The 25780-nt window shown below is 39.9% G+C and overlaps 1 protein-coding gene across 2 annotated transcripts; it reads right to left on the reverse strand.

Moving 5' to 3' along the window:
• Positions 1-877: 877 nt before the first annotated feature.
• Positions 878-25517, reverse strand: kif3a (kinesin family member 3A). Of its 2 annotated transcripts, XM_081382048.1 has the most exons (18): positions 25358-25517; positions 15810-16092; positions 15561-15705; positions 15318-15402; positions 14378-14483; positions 13928-14067; positions 13654-13851; positions 13344-13518; positions 12457-12555; positions 7376-7532; positions 5185-5365; positions 4984-5094; positions 4784-4909; positions 3457-3510; positions 3253-3321; positions 3022-3149; positions 1647-1683; positions 879-1532 (listed from the first exon to the last, which is right to left on the reverse strand). In XM_081382048.1, exons 1-17 carry the CDS (start codon positions 25361-25363, stop codon positions 1674-1676), a joined length of 2073 nt encoding a protein of 690 aa, XP_081238174.1. In that variant the 5' UTR covers positions 25364-25517; the 3' UTR covers positions 879-1532; positions 1647-1673. The 2 variants fall into 2 exon arrangements, with proteins under 2 accessions (XP_081238173.1, XP_081238174.1); XM_081382047.1 differs by lacking the exon at positions 1647-1683 and having other exon boundaries at positions 878-1532.
• Positions 25518-25780: the final 263 nt, after the last annotated feature.

Genomic DNA, 25780 nt, shown 5'->3' on the forward strand with positions numbered 1-25780 from the left:
GTAAGTCATCGGCCAATATTCAGTCATTGAATTAGATGATAGACAACAGATCATATTTATAACCCTTACCATACTGTGTCTATAATATTGAAGTAGCACTCTGCTTAAACCAATGCTATTGTGCTGATAGTATTAGCATGATTCTCACACTACAGATTTTTCCATTGAACAAATATAACAGTAACAAAAAAGCCAATAAAGGTAGTCATTTACCTGCTATCAGTATTCTTTCTGCCCCTATGGTAGCACCAAATGGAACTTAATTAGTAAATAATTCTGTAAAAAGCGATCAGTTGACTTAACTTAAAAAAAGTGAGGAAACCCGTTGCCTTAAAATTATTAAGTAATAAACTTCATGCATAACTGAAAAAATTAAGTTATGAGGAATTATCAGGTTCACATAACTTAATTTTTTCAATTACGCATGAAGTTTATTACTTAATATTTTTAAGGCAACGGGTTTCCACACTTTTTTAAGTTAAGTCAACTGATCGCTTTTTACAGTGCAAAGTATGAACTATGCCTACACTGTAGATATACTTATTTTAGACTGCTTAAAGAAAAAGGTTCAATGTAATCTAATATAACTGAATGTGTTTGCTTTTTCCCCCACAGCACCGGAACTGTAGCGTTCCAGCTTCAGTCACACATCCAATGAAGGAATTTCTAATAAAAATCAAAAAATGCTGCCAACTTTTACTCAATAATGTACCTCATGTGAAATGACCTTAGACTTACTGCTCATGCTATATTTTTGTATTTGCTCATATTTATGTCATATTTATTGTATTTATGAATAAAAATATATGGTGAATTTTTAATTTGGAATTTGAAATGACTACTTTTAAAAAAAAAAAAAAAAACAATGCAACATTTTTACCTTGTAAAATAATTTAATAATTTAACAAAAAACAAAACTGTAAATGTAAACATTTTTACATAATACATTAGACTAATGGTTTTACTACAGTGCACAATGGAAATACATTACAATTAGAGTAAGCTAAGCTAATGGCAAGGGAACATGGCATGCACATTCTCACTATAAAAAAAATAAGTAGCATAGCTTGTGTAGATGGAGCTAAAGCAATTGCACGCTGCCAATTTTATAAAACATTAAGATTAGATTGGTTTCTCAATAGCATATTACCTGATGGCAAGCGAGTCTCTTGTGTCAGACCAATAAGCTGCTCAACACATGCCAGCACAGCCATCAGTGTCAAGCCGAATATACAGTAACAGTGTTTATGTTAAGGTGAAATGTGCCTTTTGGAGTGCTATCATAATGGACATTTTACCGCAAACTATCCTCACCTAAACCCAGCTTTGGAGCAGACTCCAGAGGGAGTTTCACACATGATTTCTTTTCATCTACACTTTAGTCAAAGTGCCTTTACGTCACAAGAATCAGTATTCCCTAAGACATATACTGGACTGGCCTTGAAAATGCACAAAATATAGTGGTCTTCATCAGACAAAAGGCTCACTGCAGCAGGGATTCAATCACTGCCTCTGGTTTGGAGGAGCGTTTCCTAAAAAAAAAAAAAAAAAAAAATTATACTATTATTCATCAAGGGTACATTAAATTCATCAAAAGTAACAATGAAGTCTTTAACACTGATACGAAAAAAAAATATTTCAAATACATGCTGTTCTTTTGAACTTTCTGTTCATCAAAGAATCCTGAAACAAAAAACATCACGGTTTCAAGAAAAATATTAAGCATCACAACCGTTTTCAGCTGAAAATTCAGCTTTGTCATCACAGGAATGAATTATATTTTAATATTTAAAGGGAAAATAGTTATTTAAAATTGTACTAATATTTCACAATATGACTTTTTTTACTGTATTTTGATCAGATAAATGCAGCATTGGGGAGCATAAAATACTCTTTTCAAAAACATAAAAAAAAAATGAAAAAAAAAAACTATAAATTGATTGTAATATTACTGTTGTAACTGTCTATTTTTACTATTTTACTGTCTGTGGTAACACTTTACAATAAGGACTCAATACTTGTGACAGTGAACAATACTTCTACAGCATTTATTACTTAATATAAACAAAGGTTAATAAATGCTCTAAAAATATGTTGTTAGTTCATGTAAGTTACAGCATTAACTAATGTTAATGTGAAGTAAATAAAGCAGTCGATTTATTATTTATTAATTACGGTTTATGATCAAATAAATGCAGCCTTGAGCATAAGACGAGACTTCTTTCAAAAACATAAAAAAAATCTTAATGACCACAAACGTTTGAAAGGTAATGTACAAAACGTGAGATGTTTGACTCGAGATCAAACCAAACACTATTGTTAAAGCTTATATTTTCCTTTGGATTATTTAATTTAATAATAATATAAAAGTAAAAAAAAGTTTTTGAATCACTTTTTCATAAAAATATCATTCATTCACAAAGAAAATTGGTGTCCTTAAAGGTTGGATTTTTCCTCATTTTTTAAATTAAGGCATTAAGTTCAATTTCCAAAAGATGATTTTTTATTCCTCTTTTTAGTCAACTTTAGCATGGGTGTCTAAACTTATGCATAGCACTGTATATATCATTATGGACACAGAATATTGAGATATACTTCATGCTTATAGTGCCCATTTCAACAATGAACTAATCAATTACACAGATTCGCTATACGATCAATAAGTTATGACAACATATGTTTTTATATTGCTTTAACTCATCAAAACAACTTTTTTTAATCATTTATACAAGATGCAACAATTTTTTTTAAGTTAGTTTAATGTAATTTAAGTTTAAATTACTTAAAAATCCAAGTTGATAGTACTTAAACATTTAAGGCAGCAACTTTTTTTTTTATAGTGCTGTACCTTTAAACAACATCTAAAGTCATACAGCCTAGCATCATGCACTAAGCTAAACTGAAGGATTATTTCATTGTAAATGTTGTAACATTTATATTGTGACTGTGCCTCCGTTGTGCAAAGGTGTGAACCACAAAGTAAAAAAAAACAAAAAAAAAAACTAAAACATAACACCTCACCTACGACTAGTTTTTGGCCTGGACTTTCCGTTCTTTGATGTCCGAGGCCTTTCTAGTTTCATTAGGGACTGTCTCATGCTCTCCTCGGTGTACGCCAGATAAACATGGGAGAGGTCCACTTCAAATGGCTGAGTCACGAAAGAGGGACAGAGGACAAAAATTAAACATGAAAAGGGAAGAGCATGCATCATGTGTGCCTCTGGAAAACATTCGATCTGAACTGACACTTACATCTTTTTCTTTCTTGTCTGACACAGGTGTCTGTTTTCTCATGTTGTTGCCTGTATAGGCCACGCATTTCTACAAAAATAGCAAATAGATCAGCTGTATTACACGTTTTCATTGCTCCCAAACATCATGCCAGATCGGAGAGGATCGCAGAATGTTGTGTTGTGAATCGCAGAATGTTGTGAATGTTGTGTTCAAGAAGCTCACCAGCTGCCACTCTCCAATGTCCTCATTCCAGTGCACATAGTTCTCAATCATCTCCTGTACACAAGACAACAAACAAGATGTCGTTTGCACATTTTTATAGTAGGGAACCTGAAACGCTGAGATAAAAATTAAGCTAAGCTCAGACGCTCAGCATATTCTTTTGGGGACGTTTGAAAGTCATGTGAATTTCACCTTTTACAGACGGTAAACGCGTAAAGTTAAAAAATCCTCATTATTTCTTCTATCTTCTTTTCTCTTAATGTCTTCTTTTTGTTTCACAGAAGAAAGAAAGTCTTTCTTTGAAACGAAATGAGGGCGAGTAAATGATGACACAATGGTAATTTTTGAGTGTACTATCCCTTTAGAACTTTCTGCAGTTTATTTGCCAGCTCAGTTTTGCCGTTTTTGCCTTTGTAGTGCAAGAGCAGCAGTTCACACTTTATATTATCAGCAAAAATATCAGACTAATCTGATTGCATGTTAATTCATGCATGTGCTACGCCCTGAAGCGCTGTTAGTGCAGGAGAAAAAATAAGTAATGCTGCCTTTTACAAATATTGAAAACTAGAGTAGTACTGTACAAAATTATACTGTAATTCCTGCAGTGGTCATATATATACAGTACTAAGCAAAAGTCTTGGGCACGTTAGTATTTTCAACCCCCCATGAAGAAACAGAAAAAACTGAGACAGACTAAATTCAGAAAAACTGCGATGCTTGTAGAAACCTGCCTGCAAAGCTACCTGAAAAACTATGTGCAAGTCTACCTGGACAAAAGCGGTTTTAAACAAAAAGGGTGAATACACCAAGTATTGATTTAGTTAATATAAGTTAATTGATGATAATCTATTTATGACATTATTTTTTTAAAGCATCCTGACTTTTTTAGTGCCTAAAACTTTTCACAGTACTGTAGCTTTGCAGATAGGTTTCTTATGTGTATACATGTAGATGCTTTAGATGTATTGTACATTCTTAGTTAATGTTAACTTATGTAGTTTTAACAAATGAAACCTTATTATAAAGTGTTAAAGAAAAAATATATAATGTGTCCCTGGGGTTCTTTACAAAACAACAGGGTTTTTTTTAAATGGTTGGAACAGATATAGTGGGAAGAGCAGTTAGCAAGTGTTCAGTTTACATGTGAACTCCTTCAATACTGTTTAAAAAGCATATCGGGAGGTCGGTTGAGCTGTGATCTAGATTTTTGATCTTAATACATCATGCCAGCTTTCACTGTTATTCTAAAATATGTCAACAATAAAGAATGAGTAGGTGTGTCCAAACTTTTGACTGGTAGTGCATGTGCACCAGCATAAATATAGACCTGATATTCCTGAGGAATAAAATTATCAATGATGAGCATCTGCAGACGCAGCTCTCGGCTCAGCTGCCGGATGTTTTCCAGCAGACCTTCGATCTCCCTGTGATGCTCTTGCTGCAGATCAGCCATCTGAAACAGAAGAGACAGAGTACTTCAATATCATGTCAACTATGCTATTTGAAAGCACAAGAAATGTACAGCACCTCAGATTTTGCTGCCATCAACATGGTCCACACTTTCTTCAGTTTCTTGGTCTTGCCTTGAGCCTCTTCTTGCAAACTGGTGTATTTCTCCTCAATGTCCAAGCGCTCTTGCTGTTTTAGAGACATTTGTGACCATGAGATAAAACTATACAAGAATATTGGTCAAGAATGAATCTGCTAAAGTCTTATCATCATCTTTACCTCCTTTTCTTCCAGTTCTCTTCGGAGCTGCTCAGCCCTCTTCCTCCTCTCCTCCAGTTCATTGTTGGATTCTTCCAGAAGCTTCTCTTGCTCCTCGGCCTTAGCCAGTAAATCAACCCCACCAACAATAACCCTCTTTTCCAGGGCAGACAGCTTCTCAAGTAATAAGTGATGTTCCTGTCTGAGATACAGAAAATAATACAAAGCATGACACCATTATACTCATACACCCATTATATTATTATCTATGCCAGTGTTTCTCAACCGGTGGGACGCAAGACCGTTTTGAGTGGGTCATGGAGTGTGTAGTCAAAGAAACATCAACAACGGTAATTGTAAATGTTTTTTTTTATGCAAGACTTTTATTTTTAAGGATGTGTGTGAAAGCGGTTGACTGTTCTGTCATACGCAGTTTAAGTGAGAAAAACGCGTTGTCCTAAAATGTTACAAAATGAAAAATCCTTACCTCAAAAAAAAAAAAAAAAAACTTTCCTGTCAGGCGCTATACTGTGCTCGCGGCGCGTGCAAATGTGAAAGTGTGCGCTGTATATCACTTCACTATACTGTATACTGTAAATTACGAGCATGCACCAATAAATTACATAACTGGTACATCATGTGTTAGCTGGGAAGGATTTGCATGCAGGTATGATGTTTATCCTTTTCATCAAGATCAGTGTCCATTTGTTTTATTAACTGTTCATTTTTAAATTGTGTATTTACCATCGTAACTGTAGTTTCTCTAACCCTAACAGAAAATACCACTTTATTTATACTTTGTGTGATTTTCTATATTTTTGATGACTATGGTGGCTCAAACCAACTTACTAATTGTATTGTATTCAAGGCCGGGGGAAGACAATCCAGCGCTCTGGGCAAGATAGGAATATGCCCGCCCCAATACATTTTTAAGAAAAAAATTGACCCCTACTGTTGACTTAAGACAAGTGTAATTAATACAGTTGCCTCACCATTTAAAAGAGAACCTTTCTTGCTTTGGCTGCTGCAAACTCTTCTTATATATTGGAGTAATCCAATTTGCGACCGATTTGGTGCTCAATTGAAATTTCGGCATTATTTCAAAACCTTGAAAATCTTATGACACTGGTTATGTTTAAATGCACACCTTTTGTTTCAATCGTACTGAATTCAATGAAAAAAAGGAGGGGTAGAGGAGCACTTCCTGGACTCCAAAGTTTGGTTAAGATAGAGGTGCTCCTTGGATGGGAAACTAAATACCAAAAATCAAAAAAGAACTCCAAGGCACTCTCAATTGAAAAAGTTAAAAAGCCTTTATTATTATGGCTTGGTCAAATTAACCTTCTAAAAAACTCCAACGCGTTTCGGCTACATGCCTTCTTCTGGGAGTTAAAAACAGTTTAAAAAAAAGTTTTTTTAGAAGGTTAATTTGACCAAGCCATAATAATAAAGGCTTTTTAAATTTTTCAATTGAGAGTGCCTTGGAGTTCTTTTTGGATTTTTCGTACTGAATTCATTTTGATTGATGAATCCAAACGTAGCGTTTACAATGTACTAAACTTTACATGTAAAAGTTAAAACTTTTAAAGTCTAAACTTTACATGAACACTAAAGTGATCGGGCTGATGTGCGGAATAGATTTTTTGACATGCGCACATTGCACAAAATATAGTTTCCCACTGTTTGCGAATAATAACTTTTCTCCTACATTGGATCTTAATTTGTTTTAAACAGAAGACTTAATATCTGTCTCTGATCAAAATTTGAAGACAACGAGCATATGAACCGTTTTGCAGTGCTGCTTATATACATCACACAGTAAAAATGCCCCTCCTCGCGCCCAGAACCAGGGCTGTTGACGTTGTCCTGCTCCACTTCACAGACGCTCATTGAGTGAAAGGAGAATTTTAGAATGACGGGACACTCATGTATATGACACGTCATATGTCATTACGCTATTTCTACGTCATTGCACATGTGCAGTGCTTTCAGTTTCGGTTTCCAATCCGATCAAGTGTTTACATGTTCTCTCGATCTTATTTGAAAAGGAATAAACCACCTCTTTCAATCCGATCGAAATTTAATTTGGATAGAGCTCATTTGGATCGATTAAGGTGGTTACATGATGGCTTATTTGGTTGCATGTAAACATATTGTCGATCCAAGATGCCAGCACCCGTTCAATGATTTGTTACACAGTATATCATCTTACTGGGCTTTGAGAAGGTCCTTCTCTCTCTTCTCAAGCTCTGCACGTGCTTTGTTCCTCTCTTCCTCCTCCATGTCCAGTTTGGCCTCCAGCGCCTTCCTTTCCTCCTCTATTTTCGCCTGCATCTCCACCATCTTGTCGGGAGACACCTTCTTCCTTCCTGAGCATGACACATTCAGAAAAGATATAAAAACCTCAGCAGAAACGCTTAGCACAAGAAATAACATCAAATCAGATCAACATCACATCAGAACACCACAACCATTTTGTAGCAGTGATCTTGCCCAGCTTAAATTCATCCCAGTTTCATTGCAAGCTGACTGACACTGCTCGCACAAAGGCACCATAAATCTATACAGTATTTCATGATTATTTGATCTGTTTGCACAGTAAACTTATTGCTAGTTCAGACATTTTTCACATGAGGTTTTTAAAGGTTAATGACAAAGTGATTTCATGCTGCTGTCATGGGTGAATCTCAAAAAAAAAAAAAATTGTTCAGGTCTTATTTCAACCCAAAAGTAATAAATAAATTATATTTTATATGAAGAAAATGGATCCTGTATTAGTATTACTAACAATTTCATGACAGGCTTTGAGACATTAACTGGAGGCTGCAATAAACGTCAACACATTTTTCTCATCCTCAATGTTAAAGTCCCCCTGCAGTCAATCATTTTATCCCTTAGAACACATCTTTGATAATCAAGATGACATTTTTTTTTCTGTGAAAATTTCCCCGTGCCTGAAAATAGCTTGAATTTAACTCTGCACCCTTGCTTAATTTAGTATACATGGAGCCATGAATATGCGAATTATGCGTGATTACCCTTTGCTCGAGATGACAACACGTGACGTTCTATTTGGATGTCCTCGGACTGCGAATGGGTTTCCATGGTGACACTATCAACGCTTAAATAAATCTGCAGCGGTCAGGTTGTACAAGTAAGAGCTCTCAGAAAACATTGTACAAGCTGTAATTTTGAGCTCTATGAGGACATGAATTCTTTTCACAAGCTGAACATCGGTAATTTCAACATTAAGTCCCCGCCTCTACTCAATCACACCAGCTCAGACTACCTGATCCACTGTAAGGAAAGGCAAAGCAAATTTATTTATATAGCACATTTCATACACTATGGTAATTCAAAGTGCTTTACACAAAAAGGAATTTATCACAATTTTTACAATTAAAAACACAAAAAGGAATTATAAATCACAAAATAAAAGCAAGGAAAATTATTATTATTATTAAGAGATATAAAGATGATACATAGATAAAATTCTCATCTGCAAAACACCGGTGTATCATATTTTTCAGTTTACTCCCAGTTTTACTCTGAGATTTTCCTATGGTGATTACACTGTGTCTGTAGTAAACGCTGCACAATGGCACGTGGAAATATTGGTTTAATTCAGCCATATATGTTTGAACCAGAAACGGATTCAGAAGAAAAGGAGAGCGAATTATAGGGAGTCGTCTAAAAGTCGATGTATCAGAATGGTAATCTGTATCACTTTCGGTAACACTTTATTTTACAGTGTCCTTGTTACATATGTTACAAACCGTAGTAATAACAGTAAATAATGCGTAATTACATGAATTAACCCTCAACCAAAACCTAATCCTACCCTAAACAAGTAAGTACATGTTGTTAATGTTTATTACTCAGCACTTAAATATATAATTACACAGTAACAGACACCTTAAAATAAAGTGTAACCTTAACTCTCTACAACATCTGACACATAATAATTGATAATTACACACATTAATTGATATAATGATGACTACATTACCAAAAAGCTAATAATGCGTTGGCGATAGGAAAGGGGGCATTTTCAAACCACATTGGTACGTTTACACGACAGCGACGTACTAAAAATGTAAAAGTTATTCCTACGCGTTTTTTCTGCATACCGACTAGGGCTGCACAATTTGGGGAAAATGTCATATTGCGATAACTGAGGTCAATATTGTGATTGCGATATGTGACATAATAATCAAATGGTTTCATGAGTCAACTTGCTTGGTTCTCGAGGAAAATAAATGCACACACAGATTAGTGATAATCTGCCTAAAGAAAAAAGTTCTTTAGTCAAGAGCAGTGAGTGTTTTTCTCTGTTCCCTTTGTTCTTTGAACATTAGCGACAGATATAATTAGTGGCTACTGTGTACTGTCCCTTTAAGACCAGCCGCTGCTGTCAGAGACGCGGATCTCACACGTGCCTCATTCTCTCACGAGTCACAACTCTTCACGTTAATCATAAGACTACTCTTATGTTATGAAGATACTCGACAAAAAGACATTTTGGCATAATTGTGTGTGTTATTGTTCGTTCAAGCTCGAAAGAGAACTTATTCTGGCCTGCTGTTTTGTGCGCACGCACGATATTAGCGCGAGTCTTTCTGTGTGTCACAGTCAGGACATTCACAGGCAGCGCGTTCATTTTGTCTTATCGCGCATGAATGGTTTAAAAGCATTTGCATGAATAAGAGCGGGATCATGTAATACTAGCCAAAGGATGCCAAAAATTAACAGATGCTGCGTTAATTGCGTTAACAGCGCTAATTTGTTTATTTCATATAAAATCGCAGCATTTTGCGTCATATATTCGCGTAGGCTTGACATCGCGATTGCGACTGCGATATGATTAATCGTGCAGCATTAATACCGACGACGTCGTTGTCAAAACCATCCCAGTTCACACGGATCCGTGAAAATGACTAAAGTGCTGTATTATTCATGTCAGGCCAGTAGATGGCGATGTCACTTTGTAAAGAAACACTACATACTTATAGACTGAACACATAATCAGCATGACGTCACAGATTTCACAAATTCACTTTTTTTTCCCGTTTACACAGAGATGGTTTTCAGGCTCCCACAACGCCATTGTCATGTAAAAGAATGGCCAAAACAGTTTCAGTTTTTAGTTAAAAATGGTGTCGTGTAAACAGTCTTTGGTTCTCTGCAGTTTTAAGGAGAAACTACTCAGCAATGACTAATGAATTTGCCAATTGTTTGTCTTAAACCACATTAAAATCACCACATAGACATATAAACAACATTAAAAACTTGATTTTCATTTTATGATTTGATTAATTAATTCTTACATAAAACATAGTATAGTTACCATTACCCATCTCAAGTCATCTGAACAATCTCACCTTCCTTTCTCAAACACATCCCATTTAAATTATTTTCAATTAAAACCCAACACAATTTAGCAGGTTTCATACATTTTTGATGGTCAGCAAGAAGCTTTAATGATCTCAGAGCATTTGTGACTGAGAAAGGAGCAAAAAAATAAGATTCCAAAGCTAAACACTAATAAGCTGATGATAGTTTGCATAATGTGTCTATGGCAAAGTTTTTAAAGTGACATCCACTAATGATGATTGAATTCAATTTCTCACACTTAATTTGAAGACTTTGGAAAGTTTTTGTTGTGGGACAGTAACACAGAGTTCTAGAGTCTATTTCTAGAGTTTGGAGGTGGCGGGAGGTTGGACTAGTGAAGAGATTATGACACCCAAGCCCATTGCACAGTAAGAGAAAAAACACAAGCACATATCATATCATCATCTAAATGTCTTTTAAAGTGGAATCAAGTCTGCGATTGGGTTAAAGTGAAATGACACAGCATTAGGCTGATGCAGAAAAACTGAGGTGCACCAGAAAGGAAGACGATTAGCATGAAGTAATCAGATATGAATTTCAGTGAGAAAGTTGGTGCCTGTGATCCATTTATAGAGTTCCTGCCGGTAGAAGTATAGTGTCCTATATTCAGCTCCTGCTGTGTCACTGAGTCTGCTGCTACCTACTGATTCAATTTACAACACATCTGTTTTATGGCACCTAAAATAAAGGCTTGACTGGTGAATAATTTAATTCATGTCATTTATTAAACGTTATTAGAAGCTGGGTATATTTTATGATTAGCAGCAGGTGCCACATTGGAGCTTGAGCATTCAAGATTAATCAGTGCTAGTTTAGACAGTTTTTTGTAACCTTTGTTTTTATTTTTGCTCTTATCCACGGTTGTATGGACCTTTTGCACTTCCTCGCCTTTAAAGTATTCAACTTCTTTTGGAACGGCCTTTAAACGGACACCTGGTGTGATTCTCCTTGTGACGGCTCGGGTCTCTATCACACACATTAAATCGATCAAAAGTGACAGTAAAGGCAATTATAATGTTACGAAAGATTTGCATTTCAAATAAATGGTGTTCTTTTGAACTTTCTATTCATTAAAGAATCCTGAAAAAATATGTCATGGTTTCCACAAAAATATTAAGCAGCATTTCAACATTGTTCAACACTGTTTTCAACCTTGATAATAATAAGAAATGTTTATTGAGCAGCAAATCAGCATAGTGTGTATTTGGGAAAAGTGATTAAGGGAGCACAAAAGGTGGGAATAACTCGCGTTTTCCATGTGCTGCAAGCTAAGATGCTCTTTGGATGATTCTCAAATAATGCTGGAGAACATGATCATCAGGTTTACCCTGTGCAGCGTGAGTGCTACTGTCATTAAAGCAGACCAAATACTAAAGCATCCTGATATTCATGTTTATTTTTCAATCCAGCTTTTCACTCAAATTGAGGCTGATGATAGTTTCTTATTATAACAAAAATTGCATTCATCTGCATTTTCACCAGTGGTCCCAGTGTAGAGTCATTGCCAGGCATAAACTGTTTTCGCTCATGACGCACAATGAAACTACGTCTGCCTGATCTGATGGTCTAGACAAGCAAACCAAAGCCACATTGTCTATTCCTTCACTGATATGTTGTGATATCCAGACATTTCAACCTAGATTGATGCCAGGGGATGTGCAGTGCATCAGAAGGTTTATAGACATATAAATTAAAAAAAAAATTAAAAATAAACTTGAATGAAAGTTTAACCTCTTTATGTTCTGCAATAAAGCAACATTACCCAATGAGGTCAAAGACAAACACACAGAACGATCCTGAAAATGAGTGTGGTAAAAAGCCAAAACCACAGACTGCATCATCTTTCTAAGAGACCTCTCTGACTAATGTTGTCCAGTCATGAAGTGGAAAAATTCATACCTCTTCGTTTCCTGCGTCTCTCTCCTCCCTCACCAACTTCATCTTCACCTTCATCCATGTCATCTGATCCACTGCCATCAGAGCCAGAGATCTCCTCACCTGAACAGTAGTAGCAAAGCATTTCTCAGCACTGAACATGTATAAATTCTCTGGCTCTGTACCAAACCCTAAAGGGACTCTAACTTTGATAAGTGCATCTTTCTTTGATCAATTCAGTCAAAGAAAGCAAAAAATTAGGCTGCCTTTCAAGACACCATCTTTGATCAAATTCTAAAGCAAAATAATGTTTTATGAAAGTTAATAAATATTACTTTTCTTTATATAAATTTAGTGAAAATGGTACAGAAAACATACACAATCGTTCAAAGTTTTTTCTTTGCAAGAAATTAACAACAAGGATGCATTGAATTGATCAAAAGCGACAGTAAAAAATGTCTAAGTAGTACAACCTTTTATAATATTGATAATAATATTAAATGTTTCTTGAGCAGCAAATCAGCATCTTAGAATGATTTCTGAAGGATCACGTGACACTGAAGACTGGGATAATGATGCTGAAAATTCAGCTTTGACATCACAGAAATAAATTAAATTTTTTAATATATTCAAATAGTTATAAACAAATTATTTTAAACTGAAATAATATTTCACAATATTACTGTTAAATATAATTTTACTAACATCACCAGCCTTTAACTAATCAACATGCTAACATAAAACTCTATTAGAATCAACTGTGAGTGTTAATTGGGAGTCTTAGGTGACCGTTAGAAGGTAGTTCCCAATGAAGACAACTTTGAAGCTCATGAGGGTTTAGACCAGAGGAAATGAATAACATCCTAAAGACCACATAAACACATTACATAGATGAAACTGATGTGTGGTACCTTCTTCCAGTTTTTTCTTGAGCTCTTCAATTTCCTTCTGAAATTGGCGCAACAGTGCATCCTTGGGGTCCTCATTAATTCTGGCCTTATTCTTGATATTTTTGGCACGGTTAGCATAACGGAGAGTGCTGATGGTTTCATCGTAGTTGTAATCTGCTGGGCCGATGTTTGCACACTGCAAAGTAACAGATCATCAAAACAGAATTACACTATCTGCAGTACTTTGATTGAAATCACATTCATTTCTACAGAGATTTAATCATAACTAGTAGAAAAAGCACATAACTTGTGTGCACATCGACTATCGTACCATCATGGTTTTAGAGTTTCCTCCTAGAGAGTCTTGTAACAGTCGGGTGAGTTTTGAGTTCCTGTAGGGCACGTGGGTGCTTTTCCCATCCACTAGTGCAGAGATAACATTTCCCAGGGTGGACAGGGACAGGTTGATTTTTGTGGCTTCTTTAAGACGTTGACCTGTGGCACCTGTTTTTCCTTGTCTTTCAGATCCCTGAGCAATAAAACAATTCAGTAACGGAAAGGAAACCAAAACACTAAAGTTTATCCACATGACGAGGGTCGCTTACCGCAAGGTCGACCAGGTGTAGCTTGCCCATGCGCACATGTTGATTTCCATCTACACCTTTCTCACTGCACTCAATAGTTATGGTGAAGATGGCATGAGAGCGAGAACTGTGCTCGTTCATATTAGTCGCACCTACAGAACCTGGACAAAGACAAACAACACAAATTTTGGTGTAAAAAAAAAACACTTCCTGTCTAGAAGGCACCGAACCCAATGCCAAGTAAAGTTGAAGTAGTCATTCAAATTAATTTTAGATTTTTGCAACCAATAAAGAAATAAAGCAGTCATCCATGCGCATGGCAAAACATACCCACATAAATATTACATATTCATACCCACATTTAAGATATATTTTAAAGACTTTACTTATCCAAATCGAAATATTACTTTGCATTCGGAAAACAAACTAGTATGTTTCATTTATTCAATAAAATAATTAATATAAACTCACGATTTTTGTGTCCAAGGGTCATAATCCGATCCATATCGTCAGCATTGTTTACCACATATCCAGAAAGATCCTTGATATAAACTCCTACATCAGGTCTCTCCTTGACCTGTATTATAAGTTTAGCATTCATTATTTGCATTTGTGGCCTTTACAATTCTGAATTTAAGTTGCACAACAAATTGCCTCATTTCATAGAGCTGTAGTTAAGTCAGACTTAAGTCAGACAAACAATGAAGTCTTACATTCATAAGGTTACACTACCATTCAGAAAGTTTAGTGTCTGTTAGTTTTTTTATGTCACTTTCCATTCATCAAATCATGAAAAACTTTAACATGGTTTCCACAAAAATATAAGCAGCAAAACTGTTTTCAACATTGATTTTAAGAAAAGTTTCTTGAGCAGCAAATCAGCATATTAGAATGGTTTCTGAAGGGTCATGTGTGAAGACTGGATTAATGGCAGTATTGATGTCTGTTTTACTGTATTGTTAATCAAATAAATGTAGCCTTGGTGAACTTAAAATGTATGTTGTTATTTATATAAGCCTGTGTTTGTTGACTCTAACTGTGGAGAAAAATACTGAAACTATTGAAAAGCTGGAAGCTGAAAACATCAAATTAAATCCAATACAGAGAAATATTTAATAAACAAACCAGCAAAGAATGTGCAATTATCAAATTAGTTTGAATTATCAACTTCTGTCTGACAGGTTTAAATTCAGTGGGAGTCGGTGCTGTTTTCTGTAGAATTCTGTGGGGGAAGATTTCACATGGATGTATGCATTAGTCGAGTGCTTCATGACCAATATTTGGAATGTCGGATTAATGGCACACCTACAGTATGAAGTGCAATGCTGGGGAACCCCAGAAGCAGGACTGAGAAACGCTATCATCTCAAGCTCTCAACTTTCAGATATGCTGAAATATGTTGGTTTCTCACCTCCAGCCTCTGCATCTGGTCCTTTCCTAACAGGTCTCGCACCTCCTCATTGTATATTTCCAAATACGAAACTCTTACCAGAAACCTGTGGTCAGATAACACATGTCAGCAGAGTTTATCTTAATACTGGTCACACCTCTGAGAAGATGGATCATAAGAAATCATGAGAATTCATTAATTCAACACATTGAATAAACACATTAACCCCTCAACCACAGCACTCAAAAACAATCCCCGTCTCACCTGGTGTCTCCTTCTGCTTTTGCAATGTGGCCAAATACATGAGCAAATGAATTTGGAATGATGCCTCTGAGTTCAGGCACTGCCCTGACACCCTCCATGGTGAACGTTTTCCCTGTGCCTGTCTGACCGTATGCGAATATGGTTCCTGAAAAAAAGAAATTAATCATCATTTCATACTTTGCAAAAACTGCCAAATAGATAAAAACTTGGCAATCTATGCAATAAATATTTATATTGTCTTTTACTTACCATTGTAACCCTCTAAAACTGAGTCAATGATGGGTCGAGCTGTTAAATTATACACATCCAGCTGTTTGCTATCTTGTCCGAACACTGTGTCGAAGGTGAACGTCTTTGGCGGCTCACTAGTTATATCAAGTTTGTTCACAGTAATGGTTCCTCGGATCTCGTCCACAGTGACGGCCTGCTTGTGTGCCATCATCTTCTCCTTCTCGTTGAGGGGTCGACATCTCACCACCACCTTCACGTTATCACTCACCTCCATCTTCTCCGGTTTATCCAGCTTATTACTCTGTACAAATACAAACCAGTTTAAAAACATTAGGGCGGGAGTGTTTGTGTGGAAGTCGGACATAAACGTGAAAATTCATCATAAAAATATTTGTGAAAAAAATGTGATTGTTATCGATTTTGTAAAATCTAAACTATAAATAAAATAAACAGACAATTTATAGGTGCATTCACACCTTGTCGGAATTACCGTAAATACGAGATTCTGACTTGTAAAAAGTGTTAATGTCTTCCTAGAACTCCTAATTTCAATTTATAAACTCTGAATTTGTGCCATGTGACCGCTACACCACCTGACAACAGCGGATTCATTTTAACAGCTCACGGGTTGCCATCCCGTAATTACCGTAATTAAGACATGGTGTGAACGCAGAATATGACTGCCCCATATGGCCTCGTTTACACTGCAGGTCTTGATGCCCAATTCTGATTTGTTACCTTTATCCGATTTTTTTTACCGTCCGTTTACACGTTCTTTCAACTGTGACCCATATCCGATTCATGGGTTTCCACTTGCCATACTATCTGAAACATTGCGCATGCTTAAAGGGTTAAATTCTCTTGCACAGATGGGCGGACTCGAAATATGCTTGATGCTAGCTCTGCGATATATGCGAAGTTCGCCAAACATCACCATGATTTTGAGGCGAAGGAGGACGAAAAGTACCGTCATTGCACATATGATTCAGTTATTGTGTGAGAGAGAGATCTCAGGACTGGTGGGAGCATATTGGCTTTAAATATTGGCTTTAACGAGGAGCACTGGGTCTGAAATTTTGTTGTGTACGACAATATGTTGTGTCAATGTTTTTTCACATTCCTCTCCTACGATGACACAACGTTTCGTCGGGCCATCCATCCCTTTGCAGATGCACGTCGAGGTTTCTCTAGTCATTAAACTGCGGAGACGTTGCCTAATGCCTCAGAAAATCCGATCTGCCATTCACTGAGGCCTTGGTTGTGGCATAATTTCTAACAATTTTGTTTTAGAAGAAATTTAAGTACGTTTATTGAATGCTGCAGGGATAACGTTAAAACCCAGAAGACTAATTCACCACTGGTTCCCTCAAGATTTTTCCTATGGGGTTTTATAAAGGTTTTTTTTAATTCATGAACAAAATAAGGTCTGGTAAACATAACTTGACGATACTTTCTATATATTTCTAGATACTTACTAAAAACATACGTTTTTCTAAATAAAGATAATAGCTTCACATTCTTTTTGATATGGGTGTGTATTATTTACGCTAGTGAGCAAAACTTTCAAGTATTGTCAAGTTACATTTACCACAGACCTTATTTTACTCATAAATTGAAAAACCTCATTATAATAGGAAAACCAGTGGTGAATTAGTCTTGCTGGTTTGGACGTCATCCCTGCAGCACTCTATTGTCAATTCTAAGTTACCTTTGTTAAAGTATAATTTGTCTATATCAGATATTACAAAAATGTTGGTAACACTTTATAATATGGGAGGACCAATATGCATTAATTCATGCTTAACAAATTCACAGATAATCTTGAGTTAGCATATAGGCCTAATTCATGAAGAACTAAAACATTCATTAATGATTGCCACATCTGCAACTAATAACGAGTCTGATTAATAGATTAAGTCATAGGCCTAGAACAACTCTTATTAATTAAAAGTATCGATCTTGGATTAATTCCATATTAATATATAGTTTTAACTAAATTAATGTTTAGAAAACAGTTCCGGTCCTTGATTCTGATTGGTTGAGCCGCGTTAGAAGCCGATGTAAATTGCGCTACAAACATACACCTGTGACCTCATTACATCAGTAGAATGTAGTACAATTTAGAAAAACAGCTAAGGCTGTTTTAGGCATCACGCATTTGTGACTAATACATAAAACGCCATGTGGCAATTACTGTAGGCTCGAGATGACAACACACAACGTTCTACACGAGCTGTTCACATCCTCGGACTGGGAATTGTGCGTTTTAACACCATCAACACCTAAATAAATCTGCAGCGGTCACGTGGTACAAGTAGGAGCTCTCAGAAAACTCCCATCTTACAAGCTGTAATTACGAGCTCTACGAGGATGTGAATGCTTTTTGCAAGTTGAAATCTGATAATTACGGTAATTACAACATGGCGTGCATGCTTCAGTTAATTACCACAATTGGTCGAAGCCATGCTTCTCAACTTCCAGCTGTCTATTTTTGAATGAATCACGAGCTAATGATTTGCAAATATATCAATCTTCAATGCTGCATGCACACTCAACGGACACTTTATTAGGTACACCTTTCTACCTGCTCGTTTACGCAAATATCTAATCAGCAAATCACATGGCAGCAACATAATGTATTTGAGCGTAGAGATGGTTAAGACGACCAGCTGCAGTTCAAACTGAGCATCAGACTGGGGAAGAAAGATGATTTAAGTGACTTTGAACGTGGCATTGTTGTTGGTGCCAGACGGGCTGGTCTGAGAAACTGCTGATCTACTGGGATTTTCAAGCACAACCATCTCTTGTTGCAGAGAATGGTCCCAAATAGAAAACATATCCAGTGAGCGGCAGTTCTGTTGGAGAAAATGCCTTGTTGATGCCAGTCTGGTCAGAGGAGAATGGCCAGACTGGTTCAAGCTGATAGAAAGGCAATAGTAACTCAAATAACCTCTCATTACAACTGAGGTCTGCAGAAGAGCCTCTCTGAACCACAAGAAATAAAACTTGTGCACTCAGTTTGCTGTTCTTAGCTGACAGGAGTGTCACCGGTGTGTCTTCTGCTGCTGTAACCCTTCTGCTTCAAGCTTCGACGTGTTGTGTGTTCACTGTACAGAGAGGCTCTTCTGCAGACCTCAGTTGTAATGAGAGGTTATTTGAGTTACTATTGCCTTTCTATCAGCTTGAACCAGTCTGGCCATTCTCCTCTGACCTCTGGCATCAACAAGACATTTTCTCCATCAGAACTGCCGCTCACTCTATATATTTTATACGAATTTAATCCTCTTTCTCCAAAACTCCTGGCGCTTGAACAGACACATACACATACACACAAAATTATGTTAAAATGCCTGTCTCACCAAGTATTTTCATAAACACAGTCGGTTATATCTCAAGTGAATGTAAACAGCTGAGAAAGAAATCGGATCCATTCATTAGGTCTTAGAGCAACAACAGCCATAAATATCTGCTGTGTCTATTAATGTTAATCAAATAACAAAACAAAGTTGTTGCTTTAACAAAGATTAACCTATATTAAATGTATACAGTGAACACTATAGTGATATTTTACATTTAATAAACTCTGTACCTGAATCCTAATGTTAGACCTTACTTTATTTGTAAATTTGTTATATTGTAAAAATATAAGCAGATAAATTAAATTATTGTAAAATATAAAAACATTTAATTATTAAAAGCTGGATTTTTGCTGTGGTACTAAAGTACTTAAAGTGGACTTTAGGTAGTAAGTGAAAAGCTAAGTTACATTAAAACCAACATTTTTTTGTTTGTTGATCTGAAAAATCATCTGATCTGTGACTCAAAAACGTCTCCGGTTACTTTCGTAACCTCGGTTCCCTGAAAGGCAGGGAACGAGACATTACGGATGTCGTATATGGGAACTCCCTCTCTTCTTCACATCTGCTGAAATCTTATAGGCTAACGCCAGCTGACACAGCTGGCCAATTGACGCAAAATATGCAAATACTGACAAGGCACCTGGCAGTATAAATTGCATTAAACGCGCCAATTGCATCAGAATAACGAAAAACGCTAAAATCTGAAGCGAACACGGCGGCTAGCGTAATGTCTCGTTCCCTGCCTTTCAGGGAACCGAGGTTACGAAAGTAACCGGAGACGTTCCCTATCAAGGCGGAACTTCGACATTACGGATGTCGTATATGGGAACTGTATAGAATCCCGCCGTGGAGAAACATACCACTTGAGACTGACAGAACCCACAACCAATAACCGTCCTTCTGGGAATGCGATCATCTGATAGGGCGAGACTGTGAAAGCAAGCCCCTTACCCTGATAGGCCGAAACTGGCCAATAGCAAGCTCACCTGGACCTTGCTAGAATTTGCATATCCCAGGCAAAACAATGAGGAGGAGGATGCACTGACAGTTATTCAGGGCAACACAACTCAATAGAGAACAGTTCAACGCATAGCGGTGACAGTGCACTAAGCATAACACAGTAAAACACAGATGACTCATGAGCAAAGCGCAGAGTAGAACAACTGTAACTGTGTAAGGGTTAAATCTTAACTCACCGAAAGCACTTGAGATGCTACAGAGGGTATATCCAACTTGTAAAATCTGGCGAACGTATTGTGAGAAGACCAGCCAGCCGCAAGGCATAAATCCTGAATAGACATACCCTTGGCCCAAGCCCATGAAGAAGCAACCGCTCTCGTCGAATGGGCCTTGATGTTAAGGGGGCATTCCTCCCCCATGCGATCGTAAGCCAAAGCAATAGCATCCACAATCCAGTGAGCAAGCCTCTGCTTCGAAACTCCCCGACCTTTGTTACACCCGCCAAAGCACACAAACAGCTGGTCCGATTGCCGAAAAGCGGCCGAGCGAGTAATATACATCCGTAACGCTCTGACCGGGCAAACAGGACTCTGAGCATCAGCGTCACCCGAGGCTGACTGCTCAGCAGATAAGGCCGGCAGGGAAACAATCTGCGCTCTGAACGGGGTATTGAGCGATTTAGGGACATACCCAGGTCTCGGTCTCAGCGTAACATTACAGTCTCCCGGTCCAAAACGAATGCAGTCGTCGTTTATCGAGAATGCCTGTAAGTCCCCGACCCGCTTCGCCGAAGCGAGAGCTATAAGAAGAGCCGTTTTTATGGAGAGTTCCTTGATCGCTATCGAGGCTAGGGGCTCGAACGGCGGAAGAGACAAAGCCTTCAAAACCAGAGCCACCTCCGCCTGCTTGAAAAGGGCTTTCGAATGCACTCCACCTTGGCGATTTATATAGGAAACCACGGACGTGTTGTCGGTCCGGATCAGCACGTGTCGTTGTTTCAACTGAGACCGAAAAGCTCTGAGGGCTAGGGAAACCGCCATGAGTTCCAAGCGGTTTATGTGCCACTTCCCCTGCAGTTCTGACCACTGACCCGAAGCGGGCTCGCCCAAGCAGACCGCTCCCCAGCCTGAGGTCGACGCATCCGTCAAAACCTCTATGCTTCGCGTCACGATGCCCAGGGGAACTCCTGAGCTGAATAACTCCGTGTTTTTCCACGGCGCCAGAGCGCGAACGCAGCTGTGGGTAACCGTGATACGCTTGTGGCCGGAGGACCACGCACTCGGAGGGACTCGATCTTTCAGCCAGAGTTGAAGCGGTCTCATATGCAGCAGACCCAGGTGACAAACCGAGGAAGCCGCTGCCATCCGTCCCAGTAGTCTCTGAAAGTCTTTCAGCGGGACCGACCTGCCCAGTTTGAAGAGACCCAGAGATGATCTTAGAGCCTCGACTCGCTCCGGGGAGAGACGGGCTCGCATTCTCACCGAATCGAAACACACCCCCAGAAATGTAGTGGTTTGACTCGGCGTGAGCACACTCTTCTGGACGTTTACCCGCATCCCAAGCGTACTCAGATGGTGAAGCAGGGCTTCCACATGACCGATCAGCGTTTCTTTCGAGTGAGCTAGAATCAGCCAGTCGTCCAGGTAGTTTAGAATGCGCATTCCGCTCGACCTGAGGGGAGAAAGCGCCGCATCTACACATTTCGAAAATGTGCGGGGGGCTAGAGCCAGTCCAAACGGAAGCACCGAATACTGGTAAGCCGTGTTCTCGAACGCGAATCTTAGGAAGCGTCTGTGACACTTCACTATTTGGATGTGAAAGTATGCGTCCTTTAAGTCCACTGAAGCGAACCAATCCCCGGGACGAACCTGTGCCAGGATCTGCTTCAGGATCAGCGTCGTCATTCTGAACGCGCGTTTGTGGAGCGCTCTGTTGACGGGTCTCAGGTCGAGTATAGGACGGAGACCTCCTCCCTTCTTCGGCACCACAAAGTAGCGGCTGTAGAAACCGCTTTCCCTCTCGCCCGGGGGGACCGGTTCTATCGCTCCTTTCTCAAGCAAGCCGCGAACTTCCTGTCTCAGGACATGGGCATTTTGGGGCAAAGTCAATGACGGAATCACGCCGCGGAAGCGGGGTGGTCTGCGTTTGAACTGAAGCGTATACCCGTGCCGAATTATGTTCATTACCCACGGCGAAATGCCCGGAATAGCCGCCCACGCGGCTTGAAAGTGACTCAACGGGGCCGTGTCTTGATCTGCGGTCATCGCCGCTGCTGGTGGGCTGCGAACGATTTGGGACCCCTCGCATCCGCGAGGTGGCCTTATAGGTATGAACCGCGACCCTGTGCTGCTCGCGGGCAGGATGGGAAACACGGTGTGAGGTGTAAGAGGGGGAAAGAGCTCTTTTTGTGAAGTGGTAGCATGCTTTATTGAACATTTTTCGTTTGAACAGCAAACAACACTCACAACATTTACACATTCGTCCCTCAGCGAAGAAATCTGAGGGACGTTGAACATGAGAGCACGGCGCTTGGGGGAGGGCCCTCCCTGGCACTCTCTCTCCCTCTTGCCCTGGTTGTCAGGACGACTGCTTGGGAGCCGAGGGGGGCGCGTTAACTTTCCCTCTGCGCGGACTCCTCCGCTGGTTCAGCCTCTTCCTCCCGGGTCCCTGCCACTGCCCGCTCCGTCCCGCGCGAGCATCTGGTTCGGCGCGGGATGCCGCTGGCTGACTGGCTGAGGGCTGTGGGCGACGCGAGGCAGACGATGAGCGGGAGCGGTGCTGAGGTGGCAGTGCCCTGCGCGGGATGACGTGGCTCATGGCCTTCGCGCGCTTTTGGGTCTCCGAGTAACGCTCCGTCACTTTTTCCACGGCGTCCCCGAAAAGGCTGGCCTGGGTGATCGGCGCGTTTAACAGCGTCTTCCTGTCCGCTTCTTTTACATCGGAGAGGGTGAGCCACAGGTGTCTGTGGAGGACCACAAGAAAACCCATAGCGCGGCCGATAGCCTGGGCGGAGCGTTTGGTCGCCATCAGGGCAAGGTCAGACGCCGAGCGGAGGTCTCGGATGACGCCAGCGTCGACTGAGGCGGCGTCATCGAGGGACTTAAGCAATTTAGCTTGGAGGACCTGGAGAACAGCCATAGCGTGGAGGGCTAACACTGCTTCTCCTGCCGCTCCGTATGCCTTGTCAGCCTGATGGGCGGTGAACCTGCAGGGCTTGGACGGCAGGCTGCGGTCCGAACCCAGAGCAGGCGTCGATGGGCAGAGATGGGAGGCGACGGTCTCTTCCACGGGCGGCACGTGTAGATATCCGTGTGTCTCCGCGTCGTCGACGTGGGGAAACAAGGCCTGGGTAGAGGCGAGGGTGCGCGCAGACTGGGGCGCAGCCCACGACTTTACCACGTGGTTGTGCACGTCCGGGAAGAAGGGGGTTCCCCTCTTCGATGCGGCCTGGCGGCGGCTCGAGTTGAGGAACCACGAATCGAGCTTACTCCTGGTAGGCTCATCCGGAGCGCTCCAAGAGAGGTCCAGCTCGGACACCGCCTTACTGAGGATCCTGAAGAGCTCCTCTTGGAGGTCTGCAGGGCCCTCCTCTGGCTTGACGGATTCAGATGCCCAGTCCTTCTCCGAAGCCGACAGGGACATCGAGTCGTCTTCCACGCTCGCACCAAAGGAGATGAAGTCCGCGACTTCGCGAGGGGGGTGGAAGGAAGCATCCAGGAAGCTTACCGCGTCCCGTTCTTTGTCCCCGGGGGTGGCGGGACCCACCAGCGGCTCGCTGGCGGCGGTGGGCCCAATCCCCGCTACTGTACGAGCCATATCCCGCCTGGCCTTGAGTGCTCTCATGGGCATTTCAGCGCAGAGATCGCACGCGAGGCCGTCCGTGAGCGCTGACTCGGCGTGAGCCAGGCCCAAGCAGGCGATGCAAAAGAGGTGCGAGTCGGGCTGCACGATGGGGCCCGCACACAGATTGCATACGGTCGCCATCGGATGCTGAAGACAGTAAGGTATCTTCGGTGCACCTTCAACGATGGCAAGGTTGATTTTATTTCCAGTCGATAAGTATAGCACACTTGATTTGAGCGTGAAATGAGAGATTCTGATGCAATTGGCGCGTTTAATGCAATTTATACTGCCAGGTGCCTTGTCAGTATTTGCATATTTTGCGTCAATTGGCCAGCTGTGTCAGCTGGCGTTAGCCTATAAGATTTCAGCAGATGTGAAGAAGAGAGGGAGTTCCCATATACGACATCCGTAATGTCGAAGTTCCGCCTTGATAGGGAACCAATATAATTCTATGATACGTTACACCACAAGTGAGATTTTGGCATAAACAACATGAAAGATCATCCTTCCTTGTATCAACGGTTCAGGCTGCTGGTGAGGTAATGGTGGGGGATTTTTCTTGGCACACATTGGGCCTTTTAGTACCAAATGATGAACAATATGGACCAAAATCTCTAAGGAATGTTTCCTGCGTCTTGTTACCACAAACAAGACAAAAGAGGCTCCAACTCGGTACTAGCCAGGTGTAACGTAACGTTACCTAATAAAGTGGCCGGCCGGTGGGTGCATGTCCACTAAATTAGTTGACAAATAAACTAGTGAAACTGTTAATTGTTTTATAAGAGCTTATTTTGAAAAAAGTCACAGAGAGAAAAGAGCCCATCAATAAAGAAAGACCAAATTGAGGTATTTTGACGTGAGCTGTAATATTAACCTTTACTGTAAAGGTCACCGGGTTGCTGATGTCTCTGATAGGTGGGGTCAACGCTGTTGCTAAGCAGCGGATATGATCGGCCCGTGTCGAGCTAACGGCTAAATTAATCGACAACAAAAAGGCGAATTAATTTTTACACGCAGAACATCCCTAGTTATCTGCTGTAAGCGGGTTTTTAAATTATTTCTCATGAATCCAAACGTGAATCTGACTAGTAGAAAGATCTTAACATTGTAAAACCCCTTAAATTCGCTATGATGCTAATAACTAGCAGGCAGCTAACGTTAGTTTGTTGTGCACAAAACCACTCTAGCCATTAAAAGGGACAAAATCATCACATAAGAATTAAATGCATCATAGAAGTAAACGATAACGACGAGCGCGTGTTAGAAAACGCTGTCAAATAACAGTGCATGAATATTTAACTTGCATGAGATTCTGGTTGCAAAGCGAAGGAATGATGGGAAGGTGGGGCATAACAACACATATATTACACAGCGATAAATACAGATAGGAGATATCAATCTTACCGGCATGTTAAGATGCGGATATATGGCTCTTTACTAAGACCTTAATAAACGCGTTTTCTGAGGAGTGACACTCGATGAGCTCATTCGGGTGGATGTTGTGTTTTTCCTGTGCCGATCCCAACCTCAACCTGCCGTGCCCAGTGATGCGGTTACTGGACATGCGCGAGCGGCAATGCGCGCTCCTGATATCACCCGGACATAGACATATTTATGAATATCAATAATATGTTATAGTCTATCCCAATACCATTCCTTTCATCTAACTGCATTGTATTATATTCAACATTTTGCCATCTGAAATGCTTTATTATTATCAGAATTATCCCAATGTAACTGAATCCTTGATTTTTTTTATTATTTTGTGTGTGTGTGTGTGTGTGTGTGTGTGTGTCATGATTCAGTCTGTATTGAAGTCATTACTGA

Source organism: Scardinius erythrophthalmus, assembly GCF_964197995.2.
Source record: "Scardinius erythrophthalmus genome assembly, chromosome: 13".
Lineage (NCBI taxonomy): Eukaryota > Metazoa > Chordata > Actinopteri > Cypriniformes > Leuciscidae > Scardinius > Scardinius erythrophthalmus.

Coding starts and splice junctions, on each gene's coding strand:
- kif3a (XM_081382047.1), bottom strand. Junction 12,556..13,343: donor CAAGAAAAAACTGGAAGAAG/GTACCACACATC, acceptor ACTACTGTTCAG/GTGAGGAGATCTCTGGCTCT. Junction 5,095..5,184: donor GAGAACTGGAAGAAAAGGAG/GTAAAGATGATG, acceptor TCTCTAAAACAG/CAAGAGCGCTTGGACATTGA.